A 14,074-nucleotide genomic window follows, 5' to 3' on the forward strand; every position below is an offset into this window, starting at 1 on the left:
ACACAATGGCGAGGCAGAGGAGATGCGGCAGCGTTGCATTTCAAAAGAACCAGTGTGCTGGAGTCTTTTTCTAACACCACAAAACGCTGTTACCCACTTCTTACTGCTGTACCACAATAAATAACTTCCATTGGTCACAGTGGTAAGGCATTAGAGTTTTGCCATAATATTCTTACTTAATTTATCTCATTTTCTTGCTATGCCTCTCTCTTTAGGGCAGAAAGGTCAGTGTGGCACATACCTTATTACTGCCTGCTCTGTTCTCGTCCTGCTCCAGCACTGGGTGGCCATGCGGGAGGTTTGGTGCCCAAACCAATAGTGGTTTCTCACAGAAGGGAAGCGCTTCCTCTCTGCTTCCCACCGCTAACGAAGAGACTTCCCCAGAGAACTGCTGCCGACTGGAACTGGCAGTTGGACCTGGCAGCACACTGCTTTCGTTAAAAGGGCCAGATTGCAGCTTAATCAAACATCTTTCCAAACTGCATCAGGAAAATCCAAAGCCGCTGCTTTGGAGAATTGAAATGAGGAACGTGCTCTTAAAATGCTGACACTGTGTTGTTAGCGACGCTAAAGCAGATCTTTAACATGTTAAAACCATGAGGCATTGGTTTCCCTTTTTGGAACAAAAAGAGGAAATTCCTTCATGTAACAGGATGTGTAAAATAAATGCTATATCTGAGGGATTCTGATATTGTCTCTTTCCCTTTCTGTTGCTTCCTCAAAAATTATGAATTACAAGTGTGTGTGTGTGTGTATTTCATGTCTGGCCTCTCTGGTGAGCCATAGCCTTAGGCAGAGCTTGTCTATTTTCTTCCAACCCCCCTCCTTTTTTTTTTTGTTGAGTTCACTAAAAACTTTATTATTTCCAATTGTTTTTTCCATTCAAAATTATTTGTTTCAATGAGCCCCTCAATGGCTTCAATATTTAATTCCAGTTACAGAATAATTTTTATCTCTGTGTCTGTAAAACCTTTGTTGCTGTGATATGATTGGACTGACAAGATTATGGAGCATATTAGCTGCTAAAAGCATGGGTAATGTAAGGGTGTACATGATTCTTCTGTTGTGGCTTTGACTTTCCCTTTTTGTGGTATGGAGGTTCATTTGTTAAGATCAGAACTGAAGGATATGAAACCGGCAGCAATTTGGCTTAATACATAAGCAACATTCTTGATTATATTTTTCTAACACAACCTTTCCTTTTATGTGAGTTTTACTGATTAAAAATGCTTTGGTTTTGACTTTGCTGCTATGTTAAGTAGTTGATACTCCTGTGTTATACGGTCTCAGACTGCAGGAGTGCCTGGTTCTGGCTCTCCTCCTGGTATTTCATGGACTTTCTCATACAGGAGGATTTAGTCACACATCTGTCCGAAGGCAGCTTTGAGGAAGAGCACTTCAGCATGTGGTGGTTTGCATGAGCTGCTGGAAGGCAGTGCAGCTGAGGAGCAAGAGCTAGTGGGGTAGGTGATGATAACCTTAGAGGATGCAGCTCTGTGAATGGAGGAGTGATCCTCCTCTGTTTCACTGCTGACTGCTGCAGGGGTTTTGAGCTGTGTGCTCTGGCACACTAGTGAGCTATGGGAGGCTTTTAAGGTCAGGGCGAAGTGGCCTCTGTGAGTGTGACAAAGCATCCACCAGTTCATCTTCAGCCGCTCAAGCCTCTCGCTAACCTAATTGTGGATCCCAAACATCTCGAAAGGGGGGGGATCTGTCCCTCTGCCTCTTGCTGCTACATATTCAGGAGTACAAATTGTCCAGTGATCAAACATTTTCCGGTCAAAACTTCCCACATAACATTGCAACAGGAAAAAAATAATCAAGCCCCAGCGTGACTCAGGGTTGAGATCAAAGGAGAGCAGGTGCCCTAAAGAGTTGAGGCAGTAAACGGCACGGATGAGGATTTTCAACCAATCCATCTTGGCTGGTGTAGACAGGTAAAATTACTGTCATCCTTATTTTCTTAGAGCAAATGGTTAACTCAATACTGGCTCTCACCCACTCAGAGTGAGAGCTAGCTGGAGGCACGGCTTCTGCTGAGACAAAACAATTTCCTACCATGCTTTAGTTCTTCTGTCGTGTTTAGCTTGTGCATCAGGGTTTTTACATGTGTGCAGTGCAGATGTTAGCAAGGATACAGTGGTCCTCTAATTAAACAATGCAGGGCTTAAGTTGTCTTCAATATAAGAAGATAGGCAGCGCAATTGATAAGAGGCAATAATATATAAAAAGTGGCTTACCATGCTGAGGGACATCTGCTCATCCTTCATGTGGATTCGGCTCCCTGTAGTGTGGTGGATGATAGCATGAAGTGAGCTCGTGCTGATGCCGTAGGAACTCACTGGATTCTCGAGTAAAGGCGAGGCTGGTAAACTTCAGTCGCCTCATACCACTAACAGGAAGCGGCAACATCCATATTTTTTTAAAAACTTTTCTGTGTTAAATAGGAACCTGAAGTGACTTTATTTGTTGAGCTTCACAGCAAGCGAGTGCTGTGAGAATATAGTAAGACAAAGAGCCCTGAGGCCTTTGCATATGTTTCTGCTGTGCCGTTGTCTCTAAGGAAGAGCATGACTCAGTTACGCTGACTTGAAATATTCAGAAGTATATTATTTCTCTTGGAACAGAAGGGCTTGGCGCTGCACTCTGTTGGAGATGCCCTGTTTTTCCTAGGCAACAAACTGATAGTAAACTGTTTAGACTTCCTCATGGCTCTTAAATTCCTTCCTGTAACATCCCCTGAAAAAAGGATGGGCACTAGGATATTTTGGGCTGCAAAGATCAGTCCTGCAATGCTCCCGCTGGCAGAGCTGAAGTGGCAGTCAGCACTAAAGGCAGTGATTTTCACTCTCTGTTGCTCTCACCTCTGAGATGTGTGGCCAAGTGCCAAACCAGCTGTGCTTTCCAGGCGGCTTCCAGCTTTTTTTTTCCTCCCGGGTAGGTGAGTCTGGCCTTGAAGAGACAAATGCACGCATGTTCATGCCTCGGCACTTGAAAAGAAAAGAAGCAGTGTCTTATCAACTGCATTGGAGCAGGGAGAGAAGATAAATCCTCTGGAGGTGAAGTTACATGGCATGTAAGCACTTGGAAGGGAAAATGCCATCGCTGGTGCTGGTACAACTCCAACATACTTGACACTTCAGGATCATGCTGTTTCCCAGCCAGAGCTGCTGCTGGGCTTTGCCTGGATTGTGTTGTAGTACTGCTAAAATCTTAGCTTTGGGACTGAAGGTGCCTGTACACCTTGTGTTGGGGAAGGGTAGCCATCTACTTCGTTTCCTTTGTTTTTTTTTACCATGGCGTTGCATCTTCTGTAGTGGGCATTCCATGCAGTTCAGCTGATAGGGTTTTCCAAGAGAGAGAAGTGTTTCTGGTTGATTTTGACAAGCAAATGCTATCCTCCTTTTGCAGCCTGGTTCATCCTCACTGCAGCCTCAGCGAGCAGAGTTGCTGAGGGAGGCGGCAACTTTAGCCAGCACAGGGATCCTGCACTGGGACAGGTCTTGTATGTGAGGTCAGGAGGTCCAGGAGCCCCATGGGCAGCTCTGATCTGCCTTCTTCCATGGGCACATGTTCAGTGTGGTTGGATGCCTGGTTATGTTTCTTTTAAACCAAAAGCATGAGCTCTGTGTTTGGGTAATTAGATAAAAATACAGTCAAGATGGATGATATAAGAAATGGAGGTGGTGTGGCAGCGAAGAATGCAGCAAAGCCTGAAAAGAAATAGCTCCAGTTAAATGGTGCAGCAGTCACTGTGATAAGGGACTGCAACTGAGTGAGTCACAGGCTGCTTTGTGCCCTTTTCCCTCCTTGCAAGGGGGTTGGAGCCTGCCAGCGAGACACTCGTGCTGGAAAGGTCAGGTTGCCTGTCTGGGTGGACTCTTGCAACAGACTTGTAAAGCGTTTGCCTGTCTGTCCATTTGCCTTGTCCTTTTTGTCTGTCCATTTGCCTTGGACAGCCCGTGCTCCTGAAAGTGTGTCCAGCTCCGAGCGAAGAAGACACTGCTCCTGGGAAAAAACATAGCTGGCAAGTGTGTTCCCTAACAGGGCTCATGCCTCTTGCCAAAGAAGAAATAATGACTATAAGGATGCGGGTAAATGCAAGACAGCAGTTCTTACAAACAAGGTGGCAAGAAGGAAACAAAGGATAAAGTTGGTACCAGATGAAATTTAATTAAGAAGGAATCCAATGGTTAACTGACAATTTGGCCTTCTCTTTCCCTGTCCTCCTCCTCTGTGGCCTGGTGGCTGCTGTGCTGTGGAGTGGTTATCAGCTGTTGTGTCTCCGGTTGTCCGACACGGTTACTGGAGCTGCCCGGAGCGTGTGCCCTGCACAGCTTGACCTTTCCCGACTGCGGGAGGTAACACCTTGCTTGCTTTTGTCTCTTGCTGCTCTGTTCAGTGAATCCACTTGCAGGAACCTTGTAAGGCAATGTGAATGAAGATGTGTCCTGTCTCTGAAGTCATGTGTCCTTGGCATTTCTTTTTTCATCTGTCAAGAGAAATATTACCTGCACATGCAACTCATTAAATGAGTAACTTGCATATTGCTCTCTTACACTGATGGCACACGTGATATGTAAACAGTATGAATGACAGATTTAATTATAAGAATATTTTTGTTGAATTATGTCACTTGTCCTTGCTTCCCCACAGCTTGCAGAGTTCTGTCATCACAGATATGGTTGCTAAAATACCATTATTTGGACAGGATGGCAACTAGCAGCTCCATCAAGACATTCCTCAACCTTTTAGGAGGAGGCCCTGTAAGTCCGGTAAAGGCACATGGCTTTGGAGTCAGTCAAGGAGCTAATTAGAGGCATCTCAGTCTGTTTCAGTGTAATGCCATAAAAAGTGTGTGCTATCTAGAAAGCAGAACATCTGGCGAACAGGCTAATGAGAGCCAGACTGGGGGAGCTCTGAGGCAAATGTAAGAGCTACCCTGTAGAGTTTGTTTATAACTCTTTGAATTTATAGGAGGTTACTAGGTTGTTGGATTTTTAAAAATTATTATTTATTAAAGGAAATGCAGACACCGAAGATCAAACAGTGAGAGTCCCAGTTGACTTCAGTTTGACATAAAATAGCCTGGCTGGGAAGGGTGATTTTTCCCTGGTTCCTGTGAATGTTTTCTGTCCCTTATTCCCCTCTTGGCTCTGCCCTTGAGATCCCCCGTGGCCGCCTAAGTTCCTCCGAGCGAGAGGAGTTTGTTTGCTCTCTCAGCCAGTGGAGAGTTTTTGCTTCCCCTAAGTAGGGATTTTGTTTTGCAGAAGGAGAGGTTTGGGCTCAGGAAAGTTTATGCTCCTTCTCTTTCTTTCTTTTTTGTTTTTTTGTTTTTTATTGTAATGATGACATATGGAAACTATTTACACAGGAGCATGCTCTGCTGCACTGAATGGAAATGTTGGAGTCCCGGCAGTATCGTTCCGGATGCCTTGTGTAAGCAGCCAGCTGGTTTTGCTTTTTCTTTTTTTCTCTTTTCTTTTTTCCCCCTCCCTCTCTCCCTTTTCAGGGAACGTCTGGGATAAGTTACACAAGTGTGGAAGGAAGCTTTGCCATCTGTGAACAACTCAGTTCGTTTACTTTGTCATGCCCCTTGTACTGTGAACCTCACAAATAACTATTTTCTTTTTTTTTTGCTGGGCGGGAGAAGACTCCTTGCTGTGACTAGTCAGCACTTTGAATCCTTTCCCGTTAGTTGTTCATGTTTGCTGGTGAGCACACTCTGGTATATGCCAAAATAAGAGAGCACATGAAGCCTTGCTTTACCACCACACTCATGTTTAAGAGCTCTTTGTCCCGCAGCTAAGCCTTCCAACAGCTTGCTCTTAGAAACATCCTGCCGCTAAAACAGCGATAGGGAAACGATTTAACTGAAGTCTGAGCCACCTTCCTCAGAGGGGAGGGGAGAAAACATTTAGTTCTGCAGAGAGCAGAGGAAAATCTTTTGTGCGTAGCTTTCCCTTGAGGAAGCTGCGAAATTGAGGATCAGCTTTCGGAGGGGAGGGAGGGAGCAACTTCAGATCTGACTTGTCTCCCTCTCCCCAACTCCAAACACAAGCGTGCCTGCTTCCCGATGAGGCGGCTGCCATGCAGTGGAGAGAGCTGCCTGCCATCTACTTCGAGGATTACGGGAGTCCTGTGGAGAGATCCTCCTATCTCATTGAGCTCGATACTAATGGTAAATGCCGTCGGGGATGTTCTGCAGCACGAGCTGAGCGGAGCGGAGCTTGCATTAGTCTGTGTCATTGTTATCATGGGAGCAGCTGAGGAAATTAGCTAGCTGGAGGGCTGCCAAACAAACAGTCAGAGGGTTGCTTTTCAAATTTATTATTATTTTTATTATTATTTATTACCCAGATGATGCTGTTGCCTCAGGGATGCTAGATCAACCTTCTGGTACCTGATGGGGAAGGAGCTGATCCACAAAATGCAGCTCCCCACCGGAACACTTCACCGGTACATTTTCTGTTGTCTGTGCTTAGAAAGATGATGTCTGGTTTAGACAGGAGGAACACATCTTAGTTTCTACAGCTATTTTTCATTTCTGGTTTGCATTGTTGAGTGCTGTTTTGTATTTGCAACCTTGATCTTGCTGGGATCTCTCTCTTCTGTTTCAGCTGCGAGTCCTCTGTGTGAAATCATAGAATCATAGAATAGTTTGGTTTGGAGGGGACCTTTAAAGGTCATCTAGTCCAACCCCCCTGCAATGAGCAGGGACATCTTCAACTAGATCAAGTTGCTCAGAGCAACCTGAGAGATGTAGAGAGGGGTCCTGGGTTTTTACTGTGGTGTATCTTTCCCTAGTATTGATCCTTTTCAAAGAGAGGTTGGTCTTTGTGAAAGAACTACTTCAGGGTTAAAAGTAGTTTTGGCATCTTTTGGTAGGGTACAGTGTTTTGGTGTTTTGTTTAGTGCTCCAAACCTTTGCTGATTTGACCACAGTATGTTTTGAGTTCTTAAATTTTGTGTATACTGTAATGCACCGATAACACCGTAATATTGTAAGCACGCTGCTTAATGTGTCCCTCTTCCCCAAAAGAGCTAGTACAGCCAAGGTGTTGATTCTATGCTTTTTCAATATCCCCTGAACTGTGTGAGGTGAATCACATTTGGATTGTCTCTGAACACTTGCTGTGAATTCTGGAAAGGCTTCAAACTCCGACTCCTGTTAGCACCATCACAGTTGTTGCTGGTTTGAGCAAGGCATCCTGCAGCCTCGCCCCAGTCACCAGGTAATGAAGGAGCTGTGAGTGACGTGCTGTAGAGCTGTCCAGGTGACATCATGTCCAGAGCTCTATGTGCCATCCATCTTCAGACAGCAGGTTATGTGTGATAAGAAGAAGTTACACTCTCTGCTCCGATGTACCTGTCGCTTGTGCCCCTCAGCAAGGTTTGGGGGTGTTTGACAGCTCTGTGCCTGTCTGTGGTACTGCTTGAGGTCTTTGAGGCTGGGGGCTGGAGGCCACTTCGTGCTCTGCCTCTGCTGTGAGCCAGCTTAGTGCCCCATGGAGGGGAAGGCAGGCAGGACAGGGCTGCAGTGTGTTTTGTCTGGCAGCAAACGATATGTTAGGATAGGAATGATTATTGGAAAATACTTGTCTTCTGGGCACTAAAGATCTTCAGCAGTGAGTCCAGGTTCTGATGAAGGTTCTGTTCCTTCTGCAGCTCTGCTAAGCATTAAGTGCAAAAAGGATTTTGCTACCAGGCTGCAGTTGCAGGGAGTCTGTCTTGTTGAAAGACATACACAGTAAAAGATTCATAAATAATAACAAGAACCTTTTAGAGCTCACAATGTAAAGCTTGTGATTTTTGCATATTGCTGTCATCTTTTAGTTAAAAGGTGAACAAACCCAGAAGACTGCCATCCTATTCCGTGGATAAATAAAATCACTGTCATTCATTTTTTTTCCAGAACTGTGCTCATGCAAGGTATAAAAAGGATGTGGGGGATGAATCGGCCCCATTCAAACATTTGTCCAGGTTTTGAGTGGTATTTTAAGGGTATGGGGGAAGCAAAGAAGAGAAAGAGGCTTAAATGCTGCAAGATTCTCACAATCTGAGTATGCAATCTGGAAAGCCTTCACAAATCCCAGATAATGTTATCTTAATTTGATTTGAGGGTGGAAAAGGCAGCTGTGGCTCTGCACTGGTGAAGGGGTTTCTGCCTCTGTCAGTAGTACGCAGTGCCATTTCTCTCAATAGGTGCAATTTTTGGCAAGGACTCTCTCTCCACTCCTGAGGGTGTTCTAGAAAGACTGAATCAGTAATTCGATGAGGATTATTTTGTCACAGCAAAGAGATGCAGCAAATCTTCAGCATGGTGTTATGAGAGAGGAAAAGAACCTCGCTGTAATTTTTTCCCACTCTCAGATAACTTCTTGTCAGACAAAACAAGCTACTGCATCACAGCTTTTGTGCTAATAAAAAAAGGGGAAATCGGCACTTTTGAACTGGCAAGATCAATTTTACATGTACCCTCTCTGGGAACATGCGGCACTGGAGAGGTGGAGTCTTTACTGAGAGCAAGAACAACCATGTGATTTGGGTAACGATTGTAACTCTGGAGAACTGAGTGCCTGGCCACAAGTTTCATGCATGGCCCTAAGCAGGTCTTGCTTCTGTGGGGTCTCTGCTCAGTATTCTTTGTCAAAGGTCCAAAATAAAAATCCCAGTCTCAGAAGAAGAAACAAAGTGACATTCCCTTTTTGAACAATAATTGTTTCCATGCATGGCTTTCATGTGTCTTAAAAACAGTGAGGCTACATAATGCAAAAAATGTCAAGTATTATGGAGTATATATGTGCCCTGCATAGCTCTTCCACGGGAAGGGCAATATGTATGTGTAGCTATGCTTGGGAGTTGCTTTTTGCAATTGAATTGTATTTTTTAAAAATAAATCTTTAGTTATGGAATCCGATATAAATGTTCAGTAAATGTTTTGTAGTGCTTTACTGGTAAGAGACATGCCCTTAGAAGTTTCAAAATCACTCTATGGGATATGAACAGAAATCAGCCTTGCTGTTTGTTTTCGTCAGAGGGATGTTGGTACTTACCTGCATCGAAAAAAGTGTTGCAAAGATGTGTTTAATAACTGTGGAGAGCTCTGAAAACCTAGGTTTTCTACTAAAAATACTGACTGCTGCTTTAGTGTACTATACAGCTTCTATTCTCAGGCTGGTTTCCTTTGCCTCTGGTAGTCCAGTACTCCATTCTTCCATATTCTCTCCTACCAGTAAATATGAAAAGGCAGTGCTCCTTTAGCAAGCCCACTTTTATTTTGTGGGTTGGATGTCCTCGGAGACTTCTAGCTGTTAGCTGCCTGTTTATAGTTTATGACTGCTGATAGTGTGCTACGAACATGACAGCACAGATCCCTGAGCCAGAAGACCTGCTTATTGTATTAAATAGGATGCTGTCTCTTTTGATGATCTTCTGGGAGCATTCCCATGTTGAAGTGCTGAGTTTGAGTGTGTCTCTTAAAAGCTCCTCCATGGGAAGAATCAATTTGTCTGTGTATAAGCTGCCAGTTTCCCGGGTACTCTGGCACCTCTTGATGCTTGTCTCTGGTCCCAGTGCCTGGCCTGTTTGCCTGCATCCTGATCAATCTCAGCTCGCTTAATTGTAAATCAATTTTTCTCTTATTGTACTGATGCAGATGGAGGTAGCTATGACGTTATTAATGATGCATCCAGCCCTGCTGCGGGGGACTGCTGTGCACAGCAAAGCTCCGCCCGACACAACTGGGAAATGAACTACCAAGAGGCAGCAATCTACCTCCAGGTGAGCCCTGCTGTGGTGTATTGTGTGAAAAATGGATTTATGGAACTATGGTAGTTCTTGATTATAAGAAACAGACAGCTTCTGTTTTGAGGTCAAAAATTTGGTGCTTTGCAAAGGAATCTGCTTGAGGAGTGGGGTGATGCTGGAAGCACCTTCAGATGGGCTCTAACAAGTCATTTTGGAGGAACTGAACAAGCTACCCATCCTCTCCCAGTGTCGAGGACTGTAACAGTTGAGGGATTCAGCACATGTTCAGTTCTGGCACCTTGCCACGGATATTTCCTTAACTTGTCACAGGTTGTCATTTCATGTCTTCAGTCGCTCCAGAGCGAATGGTCAGTGCTCTCCTGGAGACATCTCATGTTCTAGAAGTGCAGGTCCTAATCCTGCCTTGGCCGCAGATTTGGTGGGTGGCTCTGGAGTGTTCATTCACCATCAGTCAAGCCCTGCAGGTCATGTAAGACACAAGAGAAGGTAGAGGTCTTGATTTCCGCAGGAAGAAAGAATGTTGAGATTAGGATCAGCCCAGGAGTGAAATTTATGGTCTTTAAAAAGAAAAAAACCACAAACAAACAAACAAACCCCACCCATGATCCAGTTACAAGAAACACCATCGTTACTTCAGCAAAGATATATTTTAAGATCACTGTACAGTGTGGTGAATTACCAGATTAATTACTACCAAACCTGAGCTTCTCCCAGAGCTGTCCAGTCTGAAGTTGCTGGTTCCCTTACTGTGCCTCCTTCCTCCTTCTCTTTGTTCCCTTTCAGAGGCTCTGCACTGCAGCTTGAGATGCTTTGCACACAGTTAGGTTTTTTGCTTAAGCCATTGCAAGGTGATTGAAACGATTCGTTCCTCCCTGCTCCTAGCCCACAGGACTGAGAAGTGTTGCTTCTCTGACATTTTAAAACCGGGTAGGCTCGGACCTTGGTAATTCTTCAGCTTTGTCATATGCTAGAGCAGCACTGACAATATAATGGTAGCTCCAGCCCCTCCCAGGCTTTTGTTTAAACTCATGATTATTGGAAATGCTCTGCAAAGGGTCATTGAGTTGCTGCAGTGTCTGATGGTAATGTACGCAGCAGGCTTGGCCCTTCAGATGCAGATTATTCTTGCTGCTGCCTTGACCAATGGTCATGATGACAACGTCCTTGAAATGAAGCAGACATAACTTAAAGAGCATGCAGATTGTTTATTTGAACAGTAGCTGCAGGCAAGAGTGTCTTATCTGAATAAGAGGACTTTGCTGTCCAGCAACGTTTTGAATTGCTTGGCTACCAAGAGGCAGAATTTAGACTATTTTTCATTCTGCAAGTGTGTTTTGTCAGGCGTGAATAAGAATGCCCTGCTGATCTAAGCTAGCGCTCTCTTTGAGGGGGGAGGCTTGCGTTTTATGAAGCTTGCTGCTGGGTTTTGTCCTGCTTGCAATCTGGCTCACTGACCCGGCAGTGTTTATTCTTAAACAGAATGTGAGTTTGCCTGGGAGATGAGTAAATGAGAAGCATTTGAAATGCTCTTCTGAATTGGTCTCAAGAATGCTTCACTTCTTAAAGGAGATCCTGTTTCCTGACCTTGTTATCCACCTGCAATCATAGTTATTCCACTTTGATAGTAATAGCTTACTGTTCTTACAGTAATTGCTTACCTGGGAAGATGTTAATTTTTTTTTTTTTTTTTTAAAAAAAGCCAACTTCTTGTGTATCTGTGTGTCCCAGCTGGGGAAAAATGATCTCTTATGACTATTTCCAAGAGGCAGCAAGTTTCCTTTGAGTGACAAAGGCTCCCTTGCTTAAACCATTGACTCAAGAAAGAGAAGAAGCTGTTGGGTTGTTCTGCATAAAAAACCTCTAAATTCTCACCAAACAAAGTTTCCTCCTAGAGGCAAAAATAGTAATGATGTAGCTGTTTAAAAATCAGTTGTAGGCAAACTGTTAAGATGGAGTATCTGACCTTTTAATGTTAATTAAGCTTTCTAGTTAAGAGGGAATGACAAATCAGCATAGAGACTTGTTAATTTTTCATGGAGTCTGTCTTCTCACATTCCTGAAGCAGAAAACACTGCGTATACGCCAGTGTTTTCTCCCAGACATTTTGCAAGGCCAAGATAAGGAGGAGCAACTGTCAGCCAGGTGCCCTGGAGCTTATCTCTGTGTTTTCGTGTTCTGTCCTGGAGAAGTTTAATCAAGTAAGTCTGTAAACATGGAAGTGGTTGCAAGTAAATGAAGTGCTGTGTTTATGTTGGGATGTTGACTAAAGTTTCTTCACCCAGCTTTATACTTTCATCACTCTTCCTCATTTTGAAAAGGCTCAAGGGTTTCTGAAGTAGGAGTTTGTGGATATTAATGAGTTTCATTACTGAAATATGCTTATGAACAGAAGGGGATGTCCCTTGTGTGTAGAGTTCACTCCTCAATAAACAGATCAATGTCAGGCTGTAAAGTGGGAATAGTCTGTTGGGAATTGTATCTAATTCTTACGAAAGTCTGCGTTCTTCATGTGGAAAGTTCTGTTGTAGTACTGAGAGTCACTAATGCTGTTCTCTTCTTTATTCCTGTTACCCTAGGAAGGAGAAAATAATGATAAGTTCTTCACTCACCCCAAAAATGCCAAAGCACTTGCTGCCTACCTCTTTGCACACAATCACCTTTTCTACCTAATGGAGCTGAGCACAGCATTGCTTCTCTTGTTGCTGTCTCTCTGCGAGGCGCCAGCTGTTCCTATGCTCCGTCTTGGCATCTTTGTAAGTACTTTGGGGTGAAATGAAGAAGTTTGCCTGTTTTGAAGTGGTGGGGAAGAGGAAGAAGAAGGCTAAACATAGAGGAAGAAGGCAACAGTAGTAGGAAAAAAACCCCTACCTGGCTTGTTCTGCAAATTGGTGACAGCAGATGTGCCAGCCGGCAAAACATCCTTTGTTCATCTGAAGTGCATAGACCACGATGAAAGTGACACTTACTTCATGTTATCAATTTTTACAGTTCTTAAATTTTGTAACTGAGAAGTGTGTGGTTTTTCCTTTTTCTTGAGATAACTCAAGGATTTGTGTGCTTTGATGGGGTGGTTTTAAAGCCATTGCAGGGTTGGTGCCGTTATCTCAGCACCACCACTGGTTCCTAGAACACAAACAGATCTCGGTCTGGGACAGGTTGCTAAACCTTCTCCTGTCCTCTCCTCCCAGTGTTTTTAATGTGTGTGACTGACGTGAAGTTTCATGTCTAACCTTCATAAAATGCAGGTTGAGAGAAGGGGTGCACAAACTGGTGTATACTGTTGTCAGTCTACAACCACTTCAGGAGGTACCACTGTCAGGCACAGTGCTAGGAGCTGCTGTTGCTGGAGGGAGAATCTACATCTGCTTTTGGAGCTGTTAATGGCACCCTGGGGCTATGCCAGGGGTGTAGAACAGCCATGACAACCTTGGGGACAAAGTGTTCCTCAAAATGAGTCAGGACTGCATAACTCAGTTTGGGTTTTGAGCTGTGACTAAAGCTGAGGTTGTAAGAAAATGCTGTTGTTGTCTTTGTGGTGCATTTTGCATCTTCCAGCAGAGAAGGGGTCCATCAGCGCTGCCAAAAGCTGTGTTCTGTTCCAGAGCTTCATCAGGACCCTGTCACTGTGGTTGTCCAGAACATCTATTTCAAGAGATAACCGAAGAGTTTTCTATTCCATGTGAATTCTCTGTGAATTCTCTCTGCCCAGCAGTTTTTATTCCTGCATTTCACTAAAGAAATTCCAGTCTCAAACTTTTTTAAAAGGCTTTTGCTGGAGTTGCTCTTTTTCTAATATATCAATACATTTTTTTGATGTGTTGTTCAAATCCAAGAGGGGTGTGGATATACAGGAAATTCTGGGCTGATACTGAATAGAGGAAAATTCTATGGGCTTTAATAAAAGCACAAAGCAATAAATATAGCAACTTTGAAAGACAGAGTGCTGTGCTAGCTTTAAGGGTGGCCTTGGGTTTTCCTGCATGTCACAGAACTGTACTCAGACTGTTGTGAAGCCCACATGCTTCTTGAAAAAAGGGCAGAAATGTGGCCTCTGATGTGCTGCTGTTTGTAATCACAAGCCCTGGTTTAAGCTGTGCTGTATTGTCACAGGTCCATGCAACCTTGGAGCTGTTTGCGTTAATTGTAGTAGTCTTTGAACTCTCAATGAAGATGAGGTGGCTGGGCTTCCAAACCTTTATCAGGCACAAAAGGACTATGGTGAAGGTAAGTTGTCTCTGATTGTCAGTGTTTCTCCCTCAGCATCTTTGGGAACCAAAGAACCAGATTAAATATTGGCCTGCAG

The 14,074-nt window shown here is 44.0% G+C and overlaps 1 protein-coding gene across 5 annotated transcripts in view; it reads left to right on the forward strand.

Annotated features, from left to right (window-relative positions):
• TPCN1 (two pore segment channel 1) overlaps positions 1-14,074 on the forward strand; it is a 49,167-nt gene that overhangs the window by 12,033 nt on the left and 23,060 nt on the right. For 4 of the 5 annotated variants that reach the window (XM_074920714.1, XM_074920713.1, XM_074920712.1 and 1 more), the window contains 3 exons: positions 9,659-9,783; positions 12,348-12,524; positions 13,882-13,995. In XM_074920714.1, the coding sequence (XP_074776815.1) occupies positions 9,659-9,783; positions 12,348-12,524; positions 13,882-13,995 (416 nt within the window). Of the gene's footprint in view, positions 1-6,098; positions 6,182-9,658; positions 9,784-12,347; positions 12,525-13,881; positions 13,996-14,074 lie in introns of those variants that run through there. The other variant, XM_074920715.1, reaches the window with a different exon arrangement.

The sequence above is a fragment of the Athene noctua genome, chromosome 17, assembly GCF_965140245.1.
Source record: "Athene noctua chromosome 17, bAthNoc1.hap1.1, whole genome shotgun sequence".
In the NCBI taxonomy this organism is placed as follows: Eukaryota; Metazoa; Chordata; class Aves; order Strigiformes; family Strigidae; genus Athene; species Athene noctua.